Raw genomic sequence first — 25,639 nt, forward strand, 5'->3', positions numbered from 1 at the left:
AACGAGAAAATCAGACAGAAACCCCACATTGGAAAGCACTCAATAAGTTCTTTGAGCATCAGTTCCTGGCGAGTTCCTCTAGCACTGGTGACTTACTGGTGCAGTTGGTGGAGTTGTAGAGTGCTCCCAAGAGGAGTCTTGGCAGGAGTTTGATCTTGAAAATGATCTGAAAGGAGAAGCGGGATTAGAAATCTTCACTTAGCACGAGAGGGATGTCTTTGGGCCTGAGGGTCTTTTCTTTTTTACTAAGCTCAACCTTCTAAACAATGCAGCTAGAAGCTTCTAAATATCAAAGTTTTTTTTGAGTAAGTTAATCTTCCAATCAATATTCTTTGTTTAGATTCTTGTCATAAACAGGAAACAGTCTTCAGTTCTTCATGTAAAAGGCACGCAATATTCAGTTTGAAGTTAAAAAGGCACATTGCAAATAAACACGGTCAATATCACAGACTTGTTGCCTGCAACACCTGGCCTTATTGCTCAAAAGGTGCATCGCATGGCAAGAGGTTGTGTTAATTGGGCTTGTTTCAAAACAGACGACACTGGCTAAGTTGTTTAGTTTAAGAAAGCTTACAGACTACATTGATATTATCACTTAACATATCAATAGTTGATCTATTAATAGTTGAAGGATTTGTGTGCTTAAGGAGTCCACTTCACAACATTAATTGTGAGCACCTAGGATCTGTCTCCAGAAGTTTTGGGTTAAGAGGTATATGGAAAAAAATATCATATGTATGAAGTCACCCAAGTGGCAAAGAAGCAGTATAAATGTCAAGAGCAGTCCATCTTATTGGGAATGGTCCAGGAGCATCAAGAAGTATGACAGGAAAATGGGGTGAATCTATTCCTCAACCTTTAATTCCTGCGATGGATGACTGGTGTGCCTGTTCCTCGTGGGTATGTCTTTTTAGCTTAACGTTTTGGAAATTCTTTATGTTTTAGAAATGGTTTGTAATTTGAAATTATTTCATAAGATAGAAATCCTCTGAGTTATAAATGTGTTTTAAGAATGTTGTTTGGATTTAGATGTGTAACAGTGAAAATAAATGACTGTGTTTAAACTATTTTGTTAGCTGGAAGTACCTTCTCCTTGTTGGGGAGAGAGGTTCCACCACGCAGATAATGGGTATTGTCAGCTAAACTCGCCGTGAGAGATAAACAGGGAAGTGGACTAGTCTCTGAAGATTGAGAAGCTACAGTATAACCTCTTTTAGTGAGGGTACCCAGAGCTATTTATATTGAATAAAGCTTAAGATCTTTGTTTGAGCTTAGAACTTCACAGTCAGCAAAGCCAATGCCATCACAGGGTCGATAACTTTAAATTCCTTGGCGTTGCCATACCAGAGGATCTGTCCTTGGACCAGCTTGTAAATGCTATAACAGAGTAGGCATAACAGCACCTCCACTTTCTTAGAAGTTTGTGTAGATTGGCATGTTATGTGAAACATTGACAAACCTCTATAGATGCACAGTGGAGAGTATAGTTATATTTATTGTGTTCTTTAAGCTTATGTTATATAAACAAAGAAACCCTACAGCACAATACAGGCCCTTCGGCCCACAAAGCTGTGCCGAACATGTACTTACCTGAACATCAGCTGCCCCAGGCCCAAGCAGCATACCTTATAAGGTGTATAAGAAATGCCCAAAACTTCTTCGGAGGCTGTGGAAGGTCATGAGAAATATCTGGGCCAAAGGTACTATTCCATCAAGTTGGAAATTGGCAGATGGATGCTTTATTCCAAAGGAAGAGGTTTCTTCTACAATTGCCCAGTTTAGGACAATTTCTCTCCTGGATGTGGAATGTAAGATTCTCTTTTCTGTGCTTTCAAGAAGGCTGACTTCTTACATGACGCAGAACCGCTATATCAACACATCCATCCAGAAAGGCGGTATTCCAGACTTTTCGGGGTGTCTGGAACACACCTCAATGATTAGCCATTTGATCCGTGAGGCCAAGCAGAAAAAAGGCGACCTAACAGTTGTCTGGTTAGACCTCGCGAACGCCTACGGGTCTATTCCACATGACCTCATCCTAGAAGGACTCGACCTCACCTACATCCCAGTGGCTATTCGAGACATGATCACCAGCTACCTAGGAGGACTCAAACTCAGATTCACATCAGCCCATTTCACAACTAGTTGGCAGGACCTTCAGAAGGGGATTCCAACAGGGTGCGCCATCTCCCCCATTATTATGGGAATGAACCTCCCATTATCAGCAGCAGAAGATGCAACCCGTGGCCCAATGCTGGAGTCAGGCATTGTTCAGCCGGCTCTACGAGGGTTCAAAGACAACATCACTATAACACATGTCCAAGCAAGATGGGTATTGGAAACCCTGGGTAATGTAGCCACTTGGGCGAGGATGTCCTTCAAGGCCAAGAAGTCCAGGTGCACGGTGATCAGAAAGGGCAAAGTTACTAGCAAGTTTAGCCTCCAAGTTCAGGGTGAGGTCATCCCTTCCATCGCAGATAACCCGATAAAGTGCTTGGGGAAGTGGTTTAATGTGCCACTGACAGATGGGGCCAACGTCACCAATGCTGTGAAGCAGACAGACGAATGGCTGAAGAAGTTCGAAAAATCCGGACTTCCGGGCAAATTCAAGACCTGGCTGTACCAATACAGCATTCCTGCCCAGGCTTCTCTGGCTCTTCACACTTTATGAGTTCCCCATGACTGCCGTAGAGGGCATCGAGAGGAAAACCAACAAGCACCTGCGGAGATGGTTGGGAGTTCCCCCAAGCTTCTCTTCAGTGGACCTCTACATTCGTTCTGGGCAACTGCAGCTTCCCCTGTCATCTGTTGTGGAGGAATTCAAGGTGGCAAAATGCAGAGCCTTATTAAGCTTGAGAAATTCCAATGATGTCTTGGTAAAGCAAGCAGGCATTACAACCAGATCTGGGCGCAGGTGGGCAGCTAACGCAGCTGTGGAGGAGGCAGTGTGTTCTCTGAAGCTGTGAGATATCATCGGCAACCCCTGCGTCAGGCGGCAAGGCCTCGGCTCAGTTCACTTCCAGCAGTGGGGAAACGCAAGCAGAAGGAACAGGCGAGACATGATACCGGCAGAAGTATGGATCCGTGAGGAAGAGAAGCAGATGTCAAAGGCAGTGGAACAAGGGTCCCAGGGAGCCTGGACAAAATGGGATCTGCCTAAGTGCAAGATCTCACGGGCAGAGTTATGGAGACTGGAGCCCTTCCGTATTTCCTTCCTCCTGCAATCTGTGTATGACACCCTTCCTTCACTGTTACACCTGTACACATGGGGGATGAGAGAGGACCCAAACTGTAAGCTCTGTGGTCAAAAGGGGACACTGGCTCATATACTGTCCGGATGTAAAACAGCTCTAACTCAAGGACGGTATAGGTGGCACCATGATAAGGTGCTTCTAGCTGTTGCTGACACACTAGAGCGGGAGAGATGCAAGAAGAGGATGGCTGACACAGATTTGAGGAAGGCCATCACCTTCATCAAAGAGAGAGCCAGGCCTTTCATATCCAAACAACCAAAGCCCAATCTGCTGCTAACGGCCAGGTCCTGGGAGATGAAGGTCAATGTGGGAAGGAGGTTGCAGTTCCCGGATGTGGTGCACACAACCCTACGCCCGGACATTGTACTGTGGTCAATGGAAGACAAGGATATAATTCTGGTTGAGCTGACTGTGCCGTGTGAGGAGGGATGGGAAGAGGCCCACGAGAGAAAGGCCTTGAAGTATCAGCCCTTAGTGCAGGAGTGTAAAGACAAGGGATGGCAGGCATGGTTGTTCCCTGTGGAGATCGGCTGCAGAGGTTTCCCAGCCAAATCAGCACGGCTGTTGTTGTCAGATCTGGGCCTGGACGAAAGGAGCAAAAAACAAGCAGCTCGTAGGATGGGGGAAGAGGCAGAATGAGCCTCTTGTTGGATTTGGAGTAGGCGAGAGGAGGGGAGCTGGAAGCCAGGAGCAGATGGGCAGTGATTTGGCCACCACTGCCGGCCCACCAGCTGGAGAGTGTCGTGGTTAAGGGTCAAAACACTCGGTGAAGGTTGGGAACCACCTGATGACATCTGCTCCTGGCTGAAGGCTACGGTTACCTTATAAGGTAACTGGAGAATGCACCCTAACAGGTGTATGTAACAGGTACTTCAGAAATTACCTAGGGTTACCCATGGCCCTCTATTTTTCTAAGCTCCATGTATCCATCCAAGAGTCTCTTAAAAGACCCTATCGTATCCGCCTCCACCACCGTCGCCGGCAGCTCATTCCACATACTCACCACTCTCCGTGTAAAAAACTTACCCCTGACATCTCCTCAGTACCTACTTCCAAGCACCTTAAAACTGTGGCCTCCCGTGTTAGCCATTTCAGCCCTGGGAAAAAGCCTCTGCCTATCCACATGATCAATGCCTCTCATCATCTTGTACACCTCTATCAGGTCACCTCTCAGCCCCCGTCGCTCCAAGGAGAAAAGGCCAAGGTGCGCTGCATCGGATCTGCAGTAACAATCGTTTCTTTCTTGTTTACACTTGGGCACGGATGAATGACAGTCAGCAATCTTGAATGTTGAATAGTTTATTACTATTCACAGAGAATTCGTAGAAATAACTTTTCCCCTCACGCACAGTCTAGTGTATTACATATACAACATGCAAATGTAATTAAAAATATTTGGGAAAATTCTTTAGTCTCCAAAAATATTGCGTAGCCGCTCCGTATAAACCGTTTCTCTGGAACACCACACCTCCACCACCCACAAATATAGCGCACAGTGTCTGGTTGTTTTTTCCATTGCTGCATCTGGATCAGTAAGAATCTACTACAGCTATTTAACTTTGTCATCTACATTAATATAACATTTATTAAATGTGGAGTTATGAACAAAATCACGATTACCCGCCGGGAACTGAATCCCGTCACCGCCTAGTAAACCAAGGACACTATCCACTAGCATCGAGGCCGACAAAAGTATGATCCACTGGTTTATATTGATGGTGTATATTTTATTGATAATTTCTGATGGGAGGGGAGGGGGAAGAGAGGAAAGAGATGAGTATTCCGAGTACTTACCATTTTTATTTCAGATTCCATTCTTTTTAACTCCATTCACGTGTCGGAAACCAAAATCTCAAACAGACACTCGATTCTTCGAACCATCACATTAAGAGGTTACAAGTGGGATAGGAAAAAAAACGATTTAAAGATATCCACTCTTCTGGTGTGGTGTAACCCGACCTAGAGTGGGGGGACCGCTTGGTCGATCACCTTCGCTCGTCTGTAATAGGGAACAAACTTTGTATGTTAAACTGTGACAAACAAGAGGACCTCTGCAATTCTGGAAATCCAAGCAACACACGCATGTCTGACCCACAGATGTACCATCGGTGGTCCAGAGGTAGTATTTTAATTCTACCAGTGAACCACTATTCACGCTGTTCTGAATAGACTGATTAGTGGTGGGTGGTGGGAGGTAGTATTTTAATTCTACTAGTGAATCACTGTTCACACAGTTTTGAATCCTCAGTTACCATCTGCATTGGTGGTTCAGTGGTAGAATTCTCGCCTGCCACGCGGGAGGCCCGGGTTCGATTCCCGGCCAATGCAAGAGTTACTTTTCTAAAAGTGTTAAAAAAAGAAAAATTTTTTTTATGCAATTGTTTAACGAGTGTTCCTGTTTCTCTACATTCTGTATAGGCCCAGCAAAGAGGGCTATTATACTTTTCAAGGCAACTTTGAGAACATCTTTGACACGAGAGATTCTGTAGATGCTGGAAATCCAAATTTACACACATAAACTGCTGAAGGAACTCAACAGTTCAGATAGCGTCTACGGAGAGGACTAGAGCCCACGATTCGGGCTGAGAATCGAGACCAGGACTTCTTACAAGCCTAATGCACCATAATAAAGTGCATTACCGCCACCTACTGATTTGGAGTGTGAAGCAAAGCAAAGAGACAGAAAGTGCTGTATCCACTAAACAGGAGGAAGTCTGCAAATGCTGGAAATCCAGAGCAACACACACAAAATGCAGGAAGTATACCTACTAGTTCCACCCCCAAAATAACTCAAATAATATCACAAAGTTTAATGCTTTTTAGAAAGTCAAATACGCACTTATCAGAATCAGTTAAAATAAATATTAAATTTGATAGTGATGTCCTAACAAACTTTGCATGATAAACGTTCATCAAGACTGGAAAAGAAGGTAAAAAAAAGCCAGAAAAAGGAGGGAGGGGAAGAAGTAGAAGTACAAACTGGAAGGTGATAGGTGAAGCCAACTGAGGGAGTGAGGGGGGAGGTAGGTGGAGAAGGGGTGAAATGAAAAGCATGATGGTGATAGGTGGAAAAGGTAAAGGCTGAAGAAGGATGAATCTGATAGGAGAGTTGTCCATGGGGAAACGGAAGGAAAAGGAGCAGCAAACGAAGGTGATAGGCAGCTGAAGAGAAGAGGTAAGAGGGGTGAAACATTGCCGGAAGTTGGAGGCTACCCAAATGAGCTGTTGTTTCTCCAAACCTCACCGGGGAATGGGAATATGGGGTGGATTTTAAATGGTTGGTCACTGTGAAATCCTTGTTGCGGACGGAGCAAAAGTGTTGGATAAAGCGGTCCGTCAGTTAAGGTCGGATCGCACGGTTTAGCGGAGGCTGCTCCGGGAACTCTTAATGTGACGGTTCGAAGAACTGAGTGTCTGTTTCGAGAATTGGTTAAATAGCGTTAAAGAGAAAATAAGAGGAAATAAAAATGGTAAAAGCTGGGAATATTCATCTTTCCTCCCCGCAGCAAGTTGTCGATTAAAAATACCTTATCAACATACTACCAGTTAATCAAACTTTAAGTTAACTATTTTTGTGGGCCTTGATGCCACGGGTTAATGTCCCTGCCTTACTAGGCGGGCGAACGGGGTTCAATTCCCTGACTGGAAGGCGTAATTGTTTTCATTATTCCTATTTAATAATTATTTACAAAGATCAATTCAAATAGTTAATTAGCTGTGGTGCTTCCTCACTGAGATGGAGAAATTTTTAAACAAAAACAATCAGACGCTAGACGTACAGAGGCGAGAGGAGGGGGCAAACCACGGCCTCGGATGTCGCAGTCGTCACAGGAACAGCTGAGCTTTGAGTCATCAGCGCGGGTCACATGAACGAGTCGAGTTTGACTGAGAGAGACGGTGAGTGTCCCGGGAGAAATGGGCATATTGTTCGGGGAGCCTAGTCGTGTTCACTACCCATGAACTGGATAAATCAGCCTTCATGTAGGCAGTTCCACCGTCGAACTGAGGTTGCAAACTCACCGAGTAACACCTACCCTTTGCTAATCTCTCTATTCTCTGAGATGTGTCTCTCTTGCTATCCGGCGGGAAGTAAAGAAAATAGAATCACGGCTTATATGAATGTCTGTTCCATCCGTCAAAAGCGGAACAGCTCGATGGCCAAATATCTTAATTCCTATATTCAACATATTATTCTCCGTAACTTCCGCCACCTCCAACGGGATCCCACCACTAAGCACATCTTTCCCTCCCCCCCTCTCTCTGCATTCCGCAGGGATCGCTCCCTACACAACTCCCTTGTCCATTCGTCCCCCCCATCCCTCCCCACTGATCTCCCTCCTGGCACTTATCCGTGTAAGCGGAACAAGTGCTACACATGCCCTTACACTTCCTCCCTTACCACCATTCAGGGCCCCAAACAGTCCTTCCAGGTGAGGCAACACTTCACCTGTGAGTCGACTGGGGTGATATACTGCGTCCGGTGCTCCCGATGTGGCCTTTTATATATTGGCGAGACCCGACGCAGACTGGGAGACCGCTTTGCTGAACATCTACGCTCTGTCCGCCAGAGAAAGCAGGATCTCCCAGTGGCCACACATTTTAATTCCACATCCCATTCCCATTCTGACATGTCCATCCACGGCCTCCTCTACTGTAAAGATGAAGCCACACTCAGGTTGGAGGAACAACACCTTATATTCCGTCTGGGTAGCCTCCAACCTGATGGCATGAACATCGACTTCTCTAACTTCCGCTAAGGCCCCACCTCCCCCTCGTATCCCATCTGTTACTCATTTTTATGCACACATTCTTTCTCTCACTCTCCTTTTTCTCCCTCTGTCCCTCTGAATATACCTCTTGCCCATCCTCTGGGTCCCCCCCCTTGTCTTTCTTCCTGGACCTCCTGTCCCATGATCCTCTCGTATCCCCTTTTGCCTATCACCTGTCCAGCTCTTGGCTCCATCCCTCCCCCTCCTGTCTTCTCCTATCATTTTGGATCTCCCCCTCCCCCTCCAACTTTCAAATCCCTTACTCACTCTTCCTTCAGTTAGTCCTGACGAAGGGTCTCGGCCTGAAACGTCGACTGCACCTCTTCCTACAGATGCTGCCTGGCCTGCTGCATTCACCAGCAACTTTGATGTGTGTTGCTTGAATTTCCAGCATCTGCAGAATTCCTGTTGTTTGCATCTTAATTCCTATTCTCATTCCCGTTCCGACATGATAGTCCTTGGCCTCTTGTACCAGGGTGAAGCCACCCTCAGGGTGGAGGAGCTACACCTTCTATTCCGTCCGGGTAGCTCCAACCTGATGGCATGATTTCTGGAATTTTTTTTCTCCCCTCCTTTTTTCACTCCTCTTCTCACCTGCTGATAACTTCCCCTGGGTCCCTTTCTCCTATGGCCCACTCTGCTCTCCTATCAGATTCCTTCTTCTCCAGCCCTTCACCTTTCCACCCACTTGGCAAGCCTCCTTCCTTACCCCACCCCCACCTTTTATTCTGGCCTCTTTCCTCTTCCTTCCCAGTCCAGAAGCATCAACTGTTTATTCAGCGCCATAGATGCTGCCTGACCTGCTGAGTTCCTCCAGCTGTTTGTGTGTGTGTGTTTTGGTTGCTTTGTATTCCCAGTGGCTGAAAATTTTAAAAACACAAACATGAGGAAATCTGCAGATGCTGGAATTTCAAGCAACATACACAAAAAATGCTGGTGAACGCAGCAGGCCGGGCAGCATCTATAGGAAGAGGCACAGTTGACGTTTCAGGCCAAGACCCTTCATAAAGTTCTCAGCCCGAAACGTCGACTGTACCTCTTCCTATAGATGCTGCCTGGCCTGCTGCGTTCACCAGCATTTTTTGTGCGCTGCCTGAAGATTTTGTCATGTTTATGATATGAACCTTGCTGGTCCCTTAATATGATATACTTCTTTCAGTTGAGGAAGCCGAGTGTCTGAATTTATGAAGTTTTGGATGTGGGGGCACAATCCATTTCAGAGGCTTAATTTTGTTTTCAGTTGACACGGAATTTTCGCGCTCTTTGGGATGGCAATGCGACTATAATAATGTCATAGAGAGTACTGCATAGAAACAGTACACTCCCCCATAACTATCAACTACCCAATTTTACTAACTCAATTTTTTAAAATTCTCTCTCATGTTCACAAGAACTTCCCCACCGTCCATTCCCAGATTCTGCCCCTAGGGACAGTTTATAACCTAATAACCAGCATGAATTTGGAACGTGCAATGTAACTTGGTGTCACCCAGAAGAAACCGACATGTTCACAGTGAGAAGTGCAAACTCCACACAGATAGGGCCCGACATCAGGATAGATTCTTGCTCTCTGCTGCTGTAAGATGGACTCAATAATATTGGCATCAAAGACTGGCCTTTTGAGGAGTTCGTCACTGACCTCGGATCATAGCTATGAGTTGGGTCCTCGTGTAGTTGAATCATAAATCGTCCTGACACCACTGAAGAACCTATGTAGTGTTTATTGGGTAGATGCTGGATCTCCTGTAATAAGCCTCTCTCTGCCTTGAGGCCTTGAAATCTCTGCATAACAAAAGCTTTCTACTAGCTGGCCCCTGCTGCACAGCACTCCAGTCTCCTCAAAACCCTCCAAACAAGAGCAATAAAGAAAACAAAAGGTCCTCCGTAAACCCATTGTATACACTTTTGGAGTAACATTTCAAAAAAAGAGTGGTGACATTCAGCAGTGCCTGACTTAGCCTTCGGCTACTTGAGGGAAAGGATATAACAACAGAACATTGCCCACGGTACAGGCCCTTCGGTCAATTATGATGTGCCAACCTAATAACCTACTCAGAGATCAATCTAACCCTTCCCTCCTACATAATCCTTCATTTTGCTATCCATGTGCCTATCTAAGAGTTTCTTAAATGACCCTAATGTATCTGCCACCGGTCCAGCTAGGCATTCTGCGCACCCGCCACTCCCTGTGTAAAGAACTTAAATCTGACATTACCCCTATTCTTTCCACCAATCACCTTAAAGTCAAGCCCCCTTATATTTGCTATTTATGCCCTGGGAAAAAGTCGATTCATGCCTCTTATCATCTTGTACACTCCTATCAAGTCACCTCTCATTTTCCTTCACTCCAGGGACAAAGGCCCTAGCTCGGTCAACCTTTCTTTATTAGACCTGCCCTCCAGTCTAGGCAGCATCCTTGTAAATCTCTGCACCCTCTCTGAAGCTTCCACATTTTGATGAGGCCACCAGAACTGAACACAATATTCTCAGTGTCATCTAACCAGGATTTTGTAGAGCTACACGTTATGTCATGGCTCTTGAACTCAATCCCTGGACCAATGAAGGCCAGCACACCATACGCATGACAGCTTTGTGGGATCTGTGGACCTGGACCCAAGATCCCTCTGTTCCTTCATACCGCTAGGAATCTGGCTATTAGCATTAAAATTCGACCTTCCAAAGTAAATCACCACACTTTTCCAGGTTGAACTCCATCTGCCACTTCTCAGCCTGAGATGTCACGTAGTAGCCTACGACAGCCTTCTAAATTATCCACAGCTCATCAACCCTCACCCCACCCGTACACTTGCAAACCCACCATTCCACTTCCTCATCCAAGTTACTTAAAGCAAGATCATGTAGTGCAGGGGTCCCAGAACCGATCCCTGTGAAACGTCACTGGTCAACAACTTCCAGGTTGAATAGGCTCCATCTAAACCACTATCTGTCTTCCATGGACAAGCCAATTTTGTGTATTTACACAGCCAAGTTTTCCTAAATCTCATGCCTTGTGACTTTCTGAATGAACATACCATGGGGAACCTTATCAAATCCATATCCACCACATCCACCACATCCACTGCTCTACCTTCATCAATGTGCATTGTCACATCCTCAACGAATTCAATCAGGCTCGTAAAGCATGACCTGTCCCTCACAAAGCCATGCTGACTAACCGTAATCAGACTGTACTTCTCCAAATGTTCATAAATCCTATCTCTAGGAATCGCCTTCAATAATTTGCCCACCACTGATGTAAGGTCCAGTGGCCTATAATTCAGAGGTTTAGCCCTACTCCCTTTCCTGAACAAAGAATAACATTTGCCACCCTCCAGTCTGGTCCTACTCCTGTGACCAGTGAGGATACAAAGATCATTGCCAAAGATTCAGCCAGCTCTTCCCTTGCTTCTTGTAGTATCCCGTCTGGCCTCAGTGACTTAATCTATTTTAACGTTTTTCAAAAGTTCCCGCACATCCTCTTTCTTAACATTGACATGTTCCAGCATTTCAGCCTGTTTTACACTGTCCTCACAAACGTCAAGGTCCCTCTCACAGGAAAATATTGAAGCAAAGTATTCGTTAAGGACCTCCCCTACTTTTGGCCATCCACATGTGTAGAAAGCCTTGGTTTTTCTTCAATCCTACTCGCGGAGGCCTTCCTATGGCCCCTCCTAACTCTCCTAAGTCCATTCTTCAGCTTCTTCCTGGCTACCTTGTTGCTCTCTCTAGGCCTGTATAATCCTTGCTTATTGAACCTTAAGTAAACTTTTTTCTTCCATGTGACTAGATGTTCCACATCTCTTGTCAGCTATGGTTCCTTCTTTCCCTGCCTCAATGGGAATAACCTATCCAAAAACCCCCTACAAGTGCTACCTAAACAACCTCCGCATTTCTGTTGTGCATTTTCCCAAGTACATCTGTTCCCAGTTTATGCTCCCCAATTCCTGTCTAATAGCATCATTATTACTCCATCCCAAGTAAATAATTTCCCATAATATCTGCTCCTATCCCTCCCAGGGCTATAGTAAAGATTGGGAGGTGGTGGTTGCTGTCTCTGAAATGCTCTCTTACTGAGAGGACTGGCACCAGATCTAATATGGCCTCTTCCCTAGTTGGTCTGTCTACATATTGAGTCAGGAATCCTTAAGAAGCTAACAAATCCTGCCCCATCTGAACCCTTTGCACTAAGGAGGTGCCAATCAATGTGAGGGAAGTTGAAGTCCCATGGAAAAACTGTTACTTTTGCACCTTTCCAAAATCTGCCTCCTGAAATCTCCCAATATATTAGAAGACGACTATCTCAAACCTTGTGCAGAGCTTCTTGTCTACAAGCAGCAATGATCCATATCCTGCGAGATGAATTAAGGAAATGGACTACCTAGAGCAAGTGCTTCAAAGCATTGGTAAGGTACTTCCAAATATTCTACAAAATCCTTTAAATCCAATGAGAAGGTCAGCTAAAGACGTAAACCAGCTCTACAGCTACCAAACCTCTTTGCTTGCATGTTCAAAGCCAGCCTCTTGAAACAGACCACTTTAAGCTTCTACATGACAAAAGATTAGCAGGAGGATTGGAGAATTTCTTTAGAGATATTTTCAAAGCTACCTTGAAAAAAGCCCAACATCCTCTTTGCCTTGTGGGTTCCCTGGAGTGTATCAGATCAAAAGTGACAAGAATTATCGATGATGGTAATGATTATCTTAGATCTCTTCATTGTAAGCTTGCAGAAGTCTAGTTGGAATGCACCACCTCTCATTGCACCTATAGACCATCCCAACTCCTGCTCCAAATACAGCAAGGTGCAGGTTTCACAATGCGCTCATCGGGCACCCAGAATTCAAGAGATTCACAATTCACAATCGGTGCCGCAGCAACAACCTGGCACAACGTCAGTAAGACAAAAGAGCTGATTGTGGACTTCTGGAAGGGTAAGATAAAGGAACACATACCAATCCTCATAGAGGGATCAGAAGTGGAGAGAGTGAGCTGATTCAAGTTCCTGGGTGTCAAGATCTCTGAGGATCTAACCTGGTCCCAACATATCGATGTAGTTATCAAGAAGGCAAAACAGCGGCTATACTTTATTAGGAGTTTGAAGAGATTTGGCATGTCAACAAATACACTCAAAAACTTCTATAGATGTACCGTGGAGAGCATTCTGACAGGCTGCATCATTGTCTGGTATGCAGGGGCTACTGAACAGGATCAAAAGAAGCTGCAGAAGGTTGTAAATCTAGTCAGCTCCATCTTGGGCATTAGCCTACAAAGTACCCAGGGCATCTTCAGGGAGCAGTGTCTCAGAAAGGCAGCGTCCATTATTAAGCACCCAGGATATGCCCTTTTCTCACTGTTACCTTCAGATAGGAGGTACAGAAGCCTGAAGGCACACACTGAGCGATTCAGGAGCAGCTTCTTCCCCACTCCCATCCGATTCCTAAATGGACATTAAATCTTTGGACACTACCTCACGTTTTTTAAATACACAGTATTTCTGTTTTTGCACATTTTTTAAATCTTGGATATATATAATTAATTTACTTGTTTATTTATTATTATTTTTATTTTTTTCTCTGCTAGATTATGTGTTGCATTGAATTGCTACTATTAAGTTAACAACTTTCATGTCACATGCCAGTGATAATAAACCTGATTCTGATTGTGAATTGAGTGGAAGCTGATTCTCTTTGACTCTTGAGGGACTGCCCAAGAAGATTGCAATGACTCAGTTTTTCTCTGCTAATCAAACATATCAATGTTTTGCCATCTAAACACCCTCAAACCTGTGTAAGTTCAGCTTCATTACAAGGTTTGGAATTGCATCACGAAGTTATTGTCTCCCAAGTAATGTAGGTGGTGTTTTGTTAACTTTAAAGTATTTACAAACACTAGTTTTAATAAAATGTTTCCCTTGGTTTCAGGTATTTTTCTGTATCGTGTTACACCAATCTAATTAAATGGGCATCCAGGCACTTTGGGCAGTTGTATACAGCATTAGCATAATCTTCATAACCCCAGCCATCAGCTATCAAGAAAATGGTGATATCAATTCTGGTAAGTAGAAGATTGTACATAACTGATAATTGGCTTCACAGCTTTTAAATAATTATACCACAGAATTTGTGGTAACAGGACATTCAGAGCTGACTTATTCCAGCATGGTTGTTGGATTTGTACTCATACTAAATCAGCGTACGATAGATGTTGTCGATGACTCACAAGAAGCTGCCCAAGGCTAACTGAAGGAATAGTCTGGGTTGGCTGATTGAAGTGAACACCTGCCTGAGAGATCGTGGTGGGAGGTGAATTAGTGATCCTGTGAAGTGGGGAGCATTAGTACCCTGGACTGCAAGCTAGTTGATCTCTTGGGGTACTGAACAGACAATGGGACAAGGATCTGATACTTGAAAAGCACCACTGCTGTATCAACCTTCAGAACTAAGGCTGACCCCAAGTCAGAGTGTCTGCCTTCTTCCTATACTGTACTTCTTCCTGTAGATGCTGCCTGGCCTGCTGCGTTCCACCAGCATTTTGTGTGTGTTGTCTGCCTTTACTGCTGCTTTTAATCTTACATATGAAGTAAGAGCAGGAGTAGGCCATCTGGCCCGTCGAGTCTGCTCTACCATTCAATAAAATCATGGCTGATCTGGCCATGGACTCATCTCCACCTACCTGCCTTTTCCCCATAACCCTTAATTCCCCTACTATGCAAAAATCTATCCCACCTTGTCTTAAATATATTTACTGAGGTAGTCTGCGCTGCTTCATTGGGCAGAGAATTCCACAGATTCACCACTCTCTTTTTTGTGTCAGATCTGTGAGCAGAATTCTGCTTACATTGAAGAAGTGTGGAGGACATTGCTCCTGCAGAAGAGATATTAATCCCTGAATGCATTATCTCTGCTTTTATAACAGAATTATCTAAAAATGCAGAATGAGCTGAGTGTTTTGTTTTATTGGGAGTACAGAGTTTATTATAAAATTATTTATTAGAGATATGATTTTTCAGATTCGGATTTACTTACCACAGGTAGATTGAAACATGCTGTAAAATGCGTCGATTGTTATCGCAAACAACGCACCCAAGGGTGTGCTGGGGGCAGCCTGCAAGTATCACCACACATTCCAGCGCCACCATTTCATGCCCACAGTGTTCAACACAACAATAGCACTGCACAACACACAAAGGGCAACAACAGCACGACAAAACGAGCCGTTTTCCCACACCTCCACCCCCCTCACACACACAGGCCTCCAACCCTAGAACTGGCTGCCTTTAGTCCTTGGCCCCAGACTCTCAAACCTGCGGATATTGGGTTTCCAGACTCCAGTCTCTGGCCCAGGTTTGCAGAGATCAGGCTTCCTGCTTCCATTCTCTGGCCTAGGCACGCTCTCTACCTCTGGACGCACTAAGTTCTGGGCTTCGACATTTGACTTTGTCCTCCAGACTTCACCGACCCGAGGACTTGCTGATCATGGGTTTGACCTTTGGGCTCGACCCCGGGACTCCCCAATCACGGTATTGAACTTTGGCCTCGACCCCAGGACTCGCCAGTCATGGGATTGAACTTTCATGCCTCCTGGATTGCTGACCTTTGACCACAAGCGCCTCAGGTTTTGACTCCCGGACTCACACTGACCTCCATCCAATCCCGCTGGTCAGCCCTTGTGACTCCCACCCGTACGGACCCCCCGACTTAGAATTCGGCAACCTGGGAATCGGTGTCCTCTGTAGAACGTTGGCCTTTGACCAGGGAGCGTTCCAATCTGCACTCCAAACACAAGCTCCTGCTCCTGGCTCTTCATTCACTTTCACCCTTGATCCTGAACCCCAACCCAACCCCTAACTCCCCACACTGTCCCCCAAACCATCCCTAGGAGCCTAAAAGATAAACAACAAGCCTGAACCACAACATCGACAGACATCTGTCAAACAGGGTCCTGTGATCGCAATAAAAATGCCCAAGAAAATCACCTGCACAATTTGTTGGGTCAGGCACCACAATAACGGTATGCAACAAGTCCAGGCGACAACACGTACACCGTTCCATCGCTGTCGGGCAACTTACCAATGGTGTAGACCTGCAGTACCTGATGTTCTTAATATCCAGCAGTGTCCGTGCGGTCGTAAAAATGACACAAACAACGAACAATTACTGCTTTGGTTGGACCTGGAGAACCCGCATTGAAATGTGCTGTGCCATCTTTCATTCATAGGACTTGTGAATCTTTACAAGGGCTCTGAATACTGACTGTGGTTAAGACTGCTGTCAATATGAATTATAGCTGGTATAGTAAAGGAAACAGTGGTAGAAGATAGAGCCATGTTCCTAGTATAGGTCAGGGCTAACTTACCTCCTGCAGGTCTTAGCTTTTGTTATCACATATCACTGGCTGTCAAATTTCCTACAGTGAAACCTCATTTGGAATAGTATTGCTGGAGATTAGAAGAGGGCATGGATTTTCATTGAAACCTATCGAGTATTGAAAAGCCTAGGTAAAGTAGATGTTGAGAGGATGTTGTCAATAGTACAGGAGTCTCAGAATACAAGGATGTCCCTTTAGAACAGAGATGAGGAGAAATTTCTTTAGCCAGAGGATGGTAAATCTATGGAATTCATTGCCACAGATGGCTGTGGAGGCTAAGTCATTGGGTATATTTAAAGCAGAGATTGATAGGTTCTTGGTTAGTCAGGGCGTCAAAGGTTACGGGAAGAAGGCAGGAGAATGGATTTGGAGGGATAATAAATCAGCCATGATGGAATGGTGGAGCCATTTTTAGTTTAACTTCATCAGTCCACAGGACTTGTTTCCAAAATGCATCAGGCTTGTTTTGGTGTTCCTTTGAACTTTTTGAATAGAACTTTTTGGCCGCAATGAAAAAAAAGGGTGCAGAATTTCATGAAAAGAACACCTCTCCAACTGTTAAGCACAGGGGTGGATCATACTCTGGTAGAGGGAAGAATAAATTCAATTAAATATCAGCAAATTCTGGAAGCAAACATCACATCATCTGTAAAAAAAGCTGAAGATGAAAAGTGGATGGCTTCTACAGCAGGATAATGATCCTAAGCACACCTCAAAATCCATGATGGACTACCTCAAGAGGTGCAAGCTGAAGGTTTTGCCATGGCCCTCACAGTCCCCTGACCTAAACATCATCGAGAATCTGTGGACAGACCTCAAAAGAGCAGTGCATGCAAGATGGCCCAAGAATTTCACAGAACTAGAAGCCTTTTGCAAGGAAGAATGGGCGAAAATCCCCCAAACAAGAATTGAAAGACTCTTAGCTGGCTACAAAAAGCATTTACGAACTGTGATACTTGGCAAAGTGGGTGTTACTAAGTGCTGCCATGCAGGGTGCCCAAACTTTTGCTTCGGGCTCTTTTCCTTTTTTGCTATTTTGAAACTGTAAAAGATGGAAATAAAAAAGTTTTCTTGCTTAAGATATTAAAGAAATGTGTCATCTTTAACTTTATGCCTTTTGGAAATCAGTTTATCTTTTACTCACTTAGCTATTCACAGTACCAGAAATTTTGACCAGGGGTGCCCAAACTTTTGCATGCCACTGTATGTTTAAGGTGAGAGAGCAAAGTTTAAAGCAGATATATGAGGCAACTTTCTACTTACACAGAAGGTATTGCCAGGGGACATGGTGGAAACAGATAGGCAGCAACATTTAAGAGGCTTTTAGGCAGTCATGTGAACAGGCAGGGAACAGGATGCTATAGACTACATCCAGGCAGATGTGTTGGGAAGATAATATTTTTGTCCATTTCTCTTTACAGAGTGTGGAGGCAATGATGCACATTTCCTCATCTTTTGGGATTTTTGTTTTTGCAGATGACTGGAAAAGCCCCAATGTCACAGCTGTTCACACTTGGGATCAGCCCTCCATCGTGGGAATGCATAACTCAAACAAAACATCTGGACAAAATGGAAGTCATTTGGCATTCGGATTCGCAGCCTGTGCTGTTTCAGTTGTGTTTTTTGGGAGCAATTTTGTTCCGGTGAAGAAATATGATACCGGCGATGGTAATTATACATCTCTGCTTCAATTATCATGTATAGTACCTTGAATGCCATGCTATCTATTGCTAATGCTTGTTCAGATAGTGAGCTTCAAAATAATTTGCAATCTGTCCTCAAGGTATAAATGTGGCATTGAAGAATCCATTAACTATTATAAATTTTGTTTTTCATGAAATCATCACATTTATTGCTCAGCTGAAACATTTCTGTAAAGCTTTCAACATCTGTCCTGTCAATTCTTCTCAGTCTTATACATCTCATTCTCATTCTTTTAAATTCCAGAATCTATTGATCATTGTCAATTAATCTCTCCATCTAGGGCAAACTCTTCATCCCAGGAATCCATTCAATGAATCGTTCGTGCACTACTCCTAGACAAGTATATCGTTTCAGGATACAGAGACTGAAGCTACCTGTAGTACTTCAAAATAGCTTCAAGATAACTTACTTTTGTACTGCCAACTCTTTTGAGATCAAGCGCATAGAAACTTTCTGACAACGGAGACCATGAAGCTCACTAAATTCATGCCAGTTCTTTGTATAGCAATCAGCTTAGTGTGATTCTCTTGTTCTTTCATTGGAGTTCTTCAAATTATTTACTTTTTTTCCCTTTTAACTCTACCCCGTACTGTGATTACAGAACCAGACTTTGAGATCATAACCAACTCTTTGTAGATCCTCTTGTTTTTGTTACTGTCCTCTTTGTTTACCACATTGCCAATTTTAACATCATCTGTAAATTTGGAGATTTTACCCTGCACACCTTTGTCCAAATCATAAACCAGAAAAACCTGTAGTCCAAACACCAGCCATCTGGTGCCAGTGTAGAGAACTAACCTCCACTCTGAAAGGCAGTAACTTAACACCACTCCCTGCTTTCTACATGGTGTTTATTTTTATCCATGCTGCCACAATTTGGTCTTTTTGTGAAATATCAAATGCCCTCTGAAAAGCCACATTGAGAATATAAGGATTAGAAGCAGAAGTAGGCTCTCTGGCCCCTCTTGTAATTCAAAAGATCGTGATTTATCTCCTGCCTTGGTGCCAGTTTCTTGTACTATTTCCATTTGCCTTAATTGCCATAATCTTTTGATATCTGTTTTGAATAAATTCAATAACTAAGGATCGTAGAGAATTGCTTCTCCTTTTTGTGCATTTTGGCTGTTGTTCCCCAAACCTATCAAAAATTTCAGTTAAGTTGATGAATGCAATTTGCTTTTAAGAAGCAAAAATCCATGCAACTCTCTTTCATTAGCTGCTTATAAAAGCTTCCCCACCAGTGAAGTTAAATTGACCGATTTGTAGTTGCTTGCCATGTACTCCTCAAACAAAGGTGCTCAAACTCCTCATTTTTCAATCCTCAACAACTCCCATGCATCCAAGGAGGACTGTAACATTTTGGCAAACTTTCTGCAATCTCCTTCAGCACTCAACCTAAGCAGTTCGAGAATGCATTACATTCAGACCAGCTAAAGTATTCCTTCTTTTCAGTTTGTATCTCCACTATTTCTATTTATTCTGATATACAATGTTAACAGTATCCTCTATGTTGTTAATAAAGATCGATATAAGGTACTTTCCACTCCCTCTATGCACAGGTTCCATTCTTGGTTCTTGTTACGACCAAGTTGCTTATCTTCAGATTGCAGTTCACACGCTTGTAAAAAATTTTTTTCATTTCTCTTGTATGTTGATACTTAAAACATTTCCTTTTCTCATATAGTTTTACTTGCTAAATCTCTGGCTCAACTTTATCCTGTCCCAATATTAACAAATTGCATTGAAATTGGCCCTCCTCCAAACAGAAAGTTTACTGCTTGGCCTTCTCCTTTATCAATCTAAGTCTTTTGGTATGATAACCCCAAGTATTTGGTCCACTTGGCACACCTCATTCCCACAGTAATGCATCCTAATTCAATGGGCAGAAAACATTCTCACCAAGAAAATTCTGAAATTATTTCAAGAATAGCCCCCCCCCGTCTTTTAACTTCATCCCAATCAATATTGGGGTGATAGAAGTCCCACAATTTCATCATCCAACAGTTCTTGCACATCTATAAATATCCCCGCAGACGTCATCCTCTATCTCCCTCTCACTGTTTAGTAAGCCAGTTTCCTGGTGGTGCCCTTCTTGATTTTTCAATCAGTTGGATTCTGTGCTGCTCTTAGTCCAGCACTGTAATAGCTCCTTAAGTAGTTCTGCCTCCTTGACTCTTTTTACTCTTTCCTGTTTTTTTTAACGAAATGTTCAATTATTGCTGTGTCATCAAATTCCCACATACAGCAGCTACTTGTGCATGCAGCCTGGCATCCTTGCATGTTTTCTACATATATGTTGTTACACACGTTCTAAATTTGCCGCTGTTTCACTAAGTAATTTTTTTTATATGGGAACACGTTTTTTTCCATCAGTGAACTGTGTGTCAATGTAAACCTAAGGATGGTGAGCTTGTAGAGCTGTGGGGACTGGGGAAGGGAAAACATCAATATAATTCCAATTACATTTCTTTCAGGGTTATTCTTCCAGTGGATTCTTTGTGCAGGAATATGGGTTGTGTCTCTGATCGTCAACTTAATATTGAAGTGCCCTAAATTCTGGCCTCTTGCTATGCTCGGAGGTTTTGTATGGGCAACTGGTAAGTGTTATTTGTTTCTTAAGCCCAGTACTTCAAATGTGTACATGTGTGTATGCGTTGTAAAAATAGAATGAAATAAGAAAATGTTGACCTTTTTTAACCAAGCTGTTTGATATCTGTTGAACATATTGGGCCAAAAGTTGTTAGAATTAATGTGGAGTTTGTCTATCTAAGGAATTGGTGCAGGGGCGGGGTTTTCAAATTTGTGATCATTGGGATCTCTTCTGGGGAAGGCATGACCTGTACAAAGAGGAGGGTTACACCTGAATTTGAGGGAGGCCAATATCCTTGTGAGCAGATTTTCGAGGGCTGTTGGGGAGTGTTTAAACTAATATTGCAAGGGGGATGGGAACCAGAGTGATAGGTCAGAGGAAGGGGCAGTTGGTATACGGGCAGCACATAGAGAAACAGGAAGTATAAGCAGTCAATAGGACAAAATTGCAGCCATTGAAATGCAAGATGACTCAGGAATAAGATGATGAACATACTGTCCAACTGTTGTACTGTTCAGCGGTGTGCCTTGTTAAAGTCAACGGGTCCTTGGCAGTGCCCTTGTGCTTTGGGAGGGGGATGCCCCAGTTTTGGGGAAGTTGTGCTGTGTTTGCGTGGAGCCATTCCTGTGCCTTCTCCATGAGAAGTTGATGGGTTTGATTCGACGCAAACCAGACAATGGAGGTCATGCTTTCGGCTTACGGTGACGACGTTCTCTGCAGGAGTCAACTGGGAAAAGTGTGCTGGTCTTTTGGTAGGTCAGTGGCGATGGACTCCCTGCCTGAAAGGGTTAAAACTCTTGGAGTGGAGCGCCATGCGCCTCCTCTATCTGGGGGTCCATCTGCACTCCAGTGAGGAGGTCTGGCAGGACATAGAGATGAAAGTCTTTGCCCAGCTGGGATACCAGTGGAGCATGCTTTGTGCAGTTTTGTACCGGAGAAATGCACTGGTCGTAAATCAGCCGGTGGCCCCCATGCACTAGTAGTGGCTGGTAACTTTGGTCCCAGCCACTGCTTTTGTCTTCAGCACCCAGAAGAAGCCAGAATGCAGAGATGCCAACTGTGCTGCTTCGCAACGTGCCCAGACAACTCCTGTGCGGGCTGCTTTCGCTTCCTTGCCCTTGCCTGCCGACCGGATAAGCCCTGCCAGTCTGTTTTACCATCTGCTGGCGGGGGAGGTCTGCAGTGTGTTTCTCTTCGTGCAGGGCTCCTTGCCCTGTACATTGGGGACCTTGGCTGGAAGGTGTTGCATTGGGCAGTGCCGGGTCACTGATGCCCTGTCCACCTTTCCTTTCCGTGTCTGGGATCAGCCAGCGTACCATGGTTATATGGAGTGTGGGAGCTTGCAGCCCCTGTTTGAGTATCTGAAGGGGCAGCTCGTGAAGTTTTGATTGACTTCAGCCTTCGCCTTCTGACATATGGGTACCCAGTATGGAGGGTGTAGGGTCACTTAGGGGGTCTACTGGAGGGGTTGCTCCTGAGCCTGGCAAAATGGTCTTCCGGGGGTCCAGGCAGCTGCTAGTCAAAGGCTCTGCCCAAGCCAACTGTCTGCCCCCTTCCGAGGTATGTTTGTACTCAAGTATCCTTTGGGAGGGAGCATAGCATGTGCTCACGATAGGCAAAGTGAGCGATGTCCAGGAGCAGTGGGCCTCCCAGGGAATTGAGTATCTCTAGATAGTAGTACCCATATTTTAATTTGAAATTGTTAACAGTCTTGTAAATCACTGATGTTTGTATTTTGTGAGTAAATAATTTTTGTGGCTTTTGTTAAAAAAAAAATTCTCCAACATTATGGCCATTAGGGAAACTTGGCTGGCATGAGGCAGGTTTGGCTGCTGGATGTTGCGGGGTTTGGATGTTTCAGAAGGGACGGAAGGGAGGTAAAAGAGGTGGAGGAGTGGCATTCCTAATCGGAAAGGGAGGATGTCATGGAGGGATTGTCCACTGAGTCCGTGTGGGTGGAAGTCAGAAACAGGAAGAGAGTAAGCACTCTATTGGGAGTGATTTCTGTTTGTTCCTCAACATCTGTCGTTACTTGAGGGCAGAATAAGTACTTTGGAAAGATGCAAAAATCACAGAGTTGTTTTCATGGATAACTTCGACTTCCCTAATATTAATTGGCACCTCCTTAGTGCAAAAGGTTTCGATGGGGCAGAATTTGTTAGGTGTGTCCAGGAACGATTCCTGGTGGAAGATGTAGACGGGCTGACTAGAGGTGAGACCGCAATGGATCTGATGTCAGGTAATAAACCAAGTTCAGTGTCAGATCTCTCAGAGGGTGAGCATTTCAGAGACAGTGACCACAATTCCCTGACTTTTACTATAGCCTTGGAGAAGCATAGGAGCAGACTCTGTGAGAAGGGGAATTATGGTGCTATTAGGCGGGAATTTTCAAGTGTAAATTGAGAATGGATATACTCAGGGAAGCATGCAATGGAAATGTGGATGTTGTTTAGGGAGTACTTGCAAGGAATTCTGGATTGGTTTGTCCCCTTGAGCCAAGGAAAGGATAGAAGGGTGAAGAAACCATGGGGACTTTGTAAAACTAGCTAATATGGTGATATGCTAACCACTATGCCACATAGTGTAGCAGTTAGTGCGATGGTATAGCAGCTCAGGGCATCAAAGTTCAGAGTTCAATCCCAACATACTCTGTAAGGAGCCTCTGTACGTCCTCCCTGTGGAATGTGTGAGTTTTCTCCAGCTCTTCCGGTTTCCTCCCACAGGCCAAAGACCTGTGTTTACTGGTCACTGTAAAAAGTCCCGCGGTTAGGTTAGGGTTAAATCATGGATGTGGGGTTGCTGAAGCAGCGTGGCTGAAAGGGCCAGATGGACCTACTCTGCACTGTATCGCGAAATAAACAAACGGCAACGTGAAGAAAGAGGGTGTGCTGGGACTTTTGAAAAACGTTATGATAGGTAAGCACCTGGGACTGGAAGGGAAATGTCCCGTTTGTCTGTGGGAAACGGGGGAAGGAATTGCTGGGGAAATGCCCCAGGTGTCTATGGGAAGCAGGGGAAGGGATTGCTGGGGAAATGCCCCAGGTCTCTGTGGGAAGCAGGGGAAGGGATTGCTGGGGAAATGCCCCAGATCTCTGTGGGAAACAGGGGAAGGGATTGCTGGGGAAATGCCCCAGGTCTCTGTGGGAAACAGGGGAAGGGATTGCTGGGGAAATGCCCCAGGTCTCTCTGGGAAGCAGGGGAAGGGATTGCTGGGGAAATGCCCCAGGTCTCTGTGGGAAACAGGGGAAGAGATTGCTGAGGAAATGCCCCAGGTCTCTGTGGGAAACAGGGGAAGGGATTGCTGGGGAAATGCCCCAGGTCTCTGTGGGAAACGGGGGAAGGGATTGCTGGGGAAATGCCCCAGGTCTATGTGGGAAACAAGGGAAGGGATTGCTGAGGAAATGCCCCAGGTCTCTGTGGGAAACAGGGGAAGGGATTGCTGAAGAAATGCCCCAGGTCTCTGTGGGAAACAGGAAGGGATTGCTGAGGAAATGCCCCAGGTCTCTGTGGGAAACAGGGGAAGGGATTGCTGAGGAAATGCCCCAAGTCTCTGTGGGAAGCAGGGGAAGGGATTGCTGGGGAAATGCCCCAGGTCTCTGTGGGAAACAGGGGAAGGGATTGCTGGGGAAATGCCCCAGGTCTCTCTGGGAAGCAGGGGAAGGGATTGCTGGGGAAATGCCCCAGGTCTCTGTGGGAAACAGGGAAAGAGATTGCTGGGGAAATGCCCCAGGTCTCTGTGGGAAACAAGGGAAGGGATTGCTGAGGAAATGCCCCAGGTCTCTGTGGGAAACAGGGGAAGAGATTGCTGGGGAAATGCCCCAGGTCTCTGTGGGAAACAGGGGAAGGGATTGCTGAGGAAATGCCCCAGGTCTCTGTGGGAAACAGGGGAAGGGATTGCTGAAGAAATGCCCCAGGTCTCTGTGGGAAACAGGAAGGGATTGCTGAGGAAATGCCCCAGGTCTCTGTGGGAAACAGGGGAAGGGATTGCTGAGGAAATGCCCCAAGTCTCTGTGGGAAGCAGGGGAAGGGATTGCTGGGGAAATGCCCCAGGTCTCTGTGGGAAACAGGGGAAGGGATTGCTGGGGAAATGCCCCAGGTCTCTCTGGGAAGCAGGGGAAGGGATTGCTGGGGAAATGCCCCAGATCTCTGTGGGAAACAGGGGAAGGGATTGCTGGGGAAATGCCCCAGGTCTCTCTGGGAAGCAGGGGAAGGGATTGCTGGGGAAATGCCCCAGGTCTCTGTGGGAAACAGGGGAAGAGATTGCTGAGGAAATGCCCCAGGTCTCTGTGGGAAACAGGGGAAGGGATTGCTGGGGAAATGCCCCAGGTCTCTGTGGGAAACGGGGGAAGGGATTGCTGGGGAAATGCCCCAGGTCTCTGTGGGAAACAGGGGAAGGGATTGCTGAGGAAATGCCCCAGGTCTCTGTGGGAAACAGGGGAAGGGATTGCTGGGGAAATGCCCCAGGTCTCTGTGGGAAACAGGGGAAGGGATTGCTGGGGAAATGCCCCAGGTCTCTGTGGGAAGCAGGGGAAGGGATTGCTGGGGAAATGCCCCAGGTCTATGTGGGAAACAAGGGAAGGGATTGCTGAGGAAATGCCCGAGGTCTCTGTGGGAAACAGGGGAAGGGATTGCTGAGGAAATGCCCCAGGTCTCTGTGGGAAACAGGGGAAGGGATTGCTGGGGAAATGCCCCAGGTCTCTGTGGGAAACAGGGGAAGGGATTGCTGAGGAAATGCCCCAGGTCTCTGTGGGAAACAGGGGAAGGGATTGCTGAAGAAATGCCCCAGGTCTCTGTGGGAAACAGGAAGGGATTGCTGAGGAAATGCCCCAGGTCTCTGTGGGAAACAGGGGAAGGGATTGCTGAGGAAATGCCCCAAGTCTCTGTGGGAAGCAGGGGAAGGGATTGCTGGGGAAATGCCCCAGGTCTCTGTGGGAAACAGGGGAAGGGATTGCTGGGG

General features: G+C 45.4%; 1 protein-coding gene and 1 non-coding gene across 6 annotated transcripts in view; both read left to right on the plus strand.

The window, feature by feature from the left end:
- Nucleotides 1–5,511: 5,511 nt before the first annotated feature.
- trnag-gcc (transfer RNA glycine (anticodon GCC)) lies at nt 5,512–5,582 on the plus strand. Its single transcript has one exon. It is a non-coding gene; the product is annotated as a tRNA-Gly (tRNA).
- A 745-nt stretch (nt 5,583–6,327) lies between these two features.
- Nucleotides 6,328–25,639, plus strand: part of tmem144b (transmembrane protein 144b) — a 64,771-nt gene continuing 45,459 nt past the window's right edge. For 2 of the 5 annotated variants that reach the window (XM_072255991.1, XM_072255995.1), the window contains exons 1-4: nt 6,442–7,151; nt 13,943–14,075; nt 17,865–18,056; nt 20,567–20,689. In XM_072255991.1, the coding sequence (XP_072112092.1) occupies nt 13,979–14,075; nt 17,865–18,056; nt 20,567–20,689 (412 nt within the window). In that variant the 5' untranslated portion in view covers nt 6,442–7,151; nt 13,943–13,978. The other 3 variants (XM_072255993.1, XM_072255992.1, XM_072255994.1) reach the window with 3 other exon arrangements.

Source organism: Mobula birostris, chromosome 4 (assembly GCF_030028105.1).
Source record: "Mobula birostris isolate sMobBir1 chromosome 4, sMobBir1.hap1, whole genome shotgun sequence".
NCBI classification, from domain to species: Eukaryota; Metazoa; Chordata; class Chondrichthyes; order Myliobatiformes; family Myliobatidae; genus Mobula; species Mobula birostris.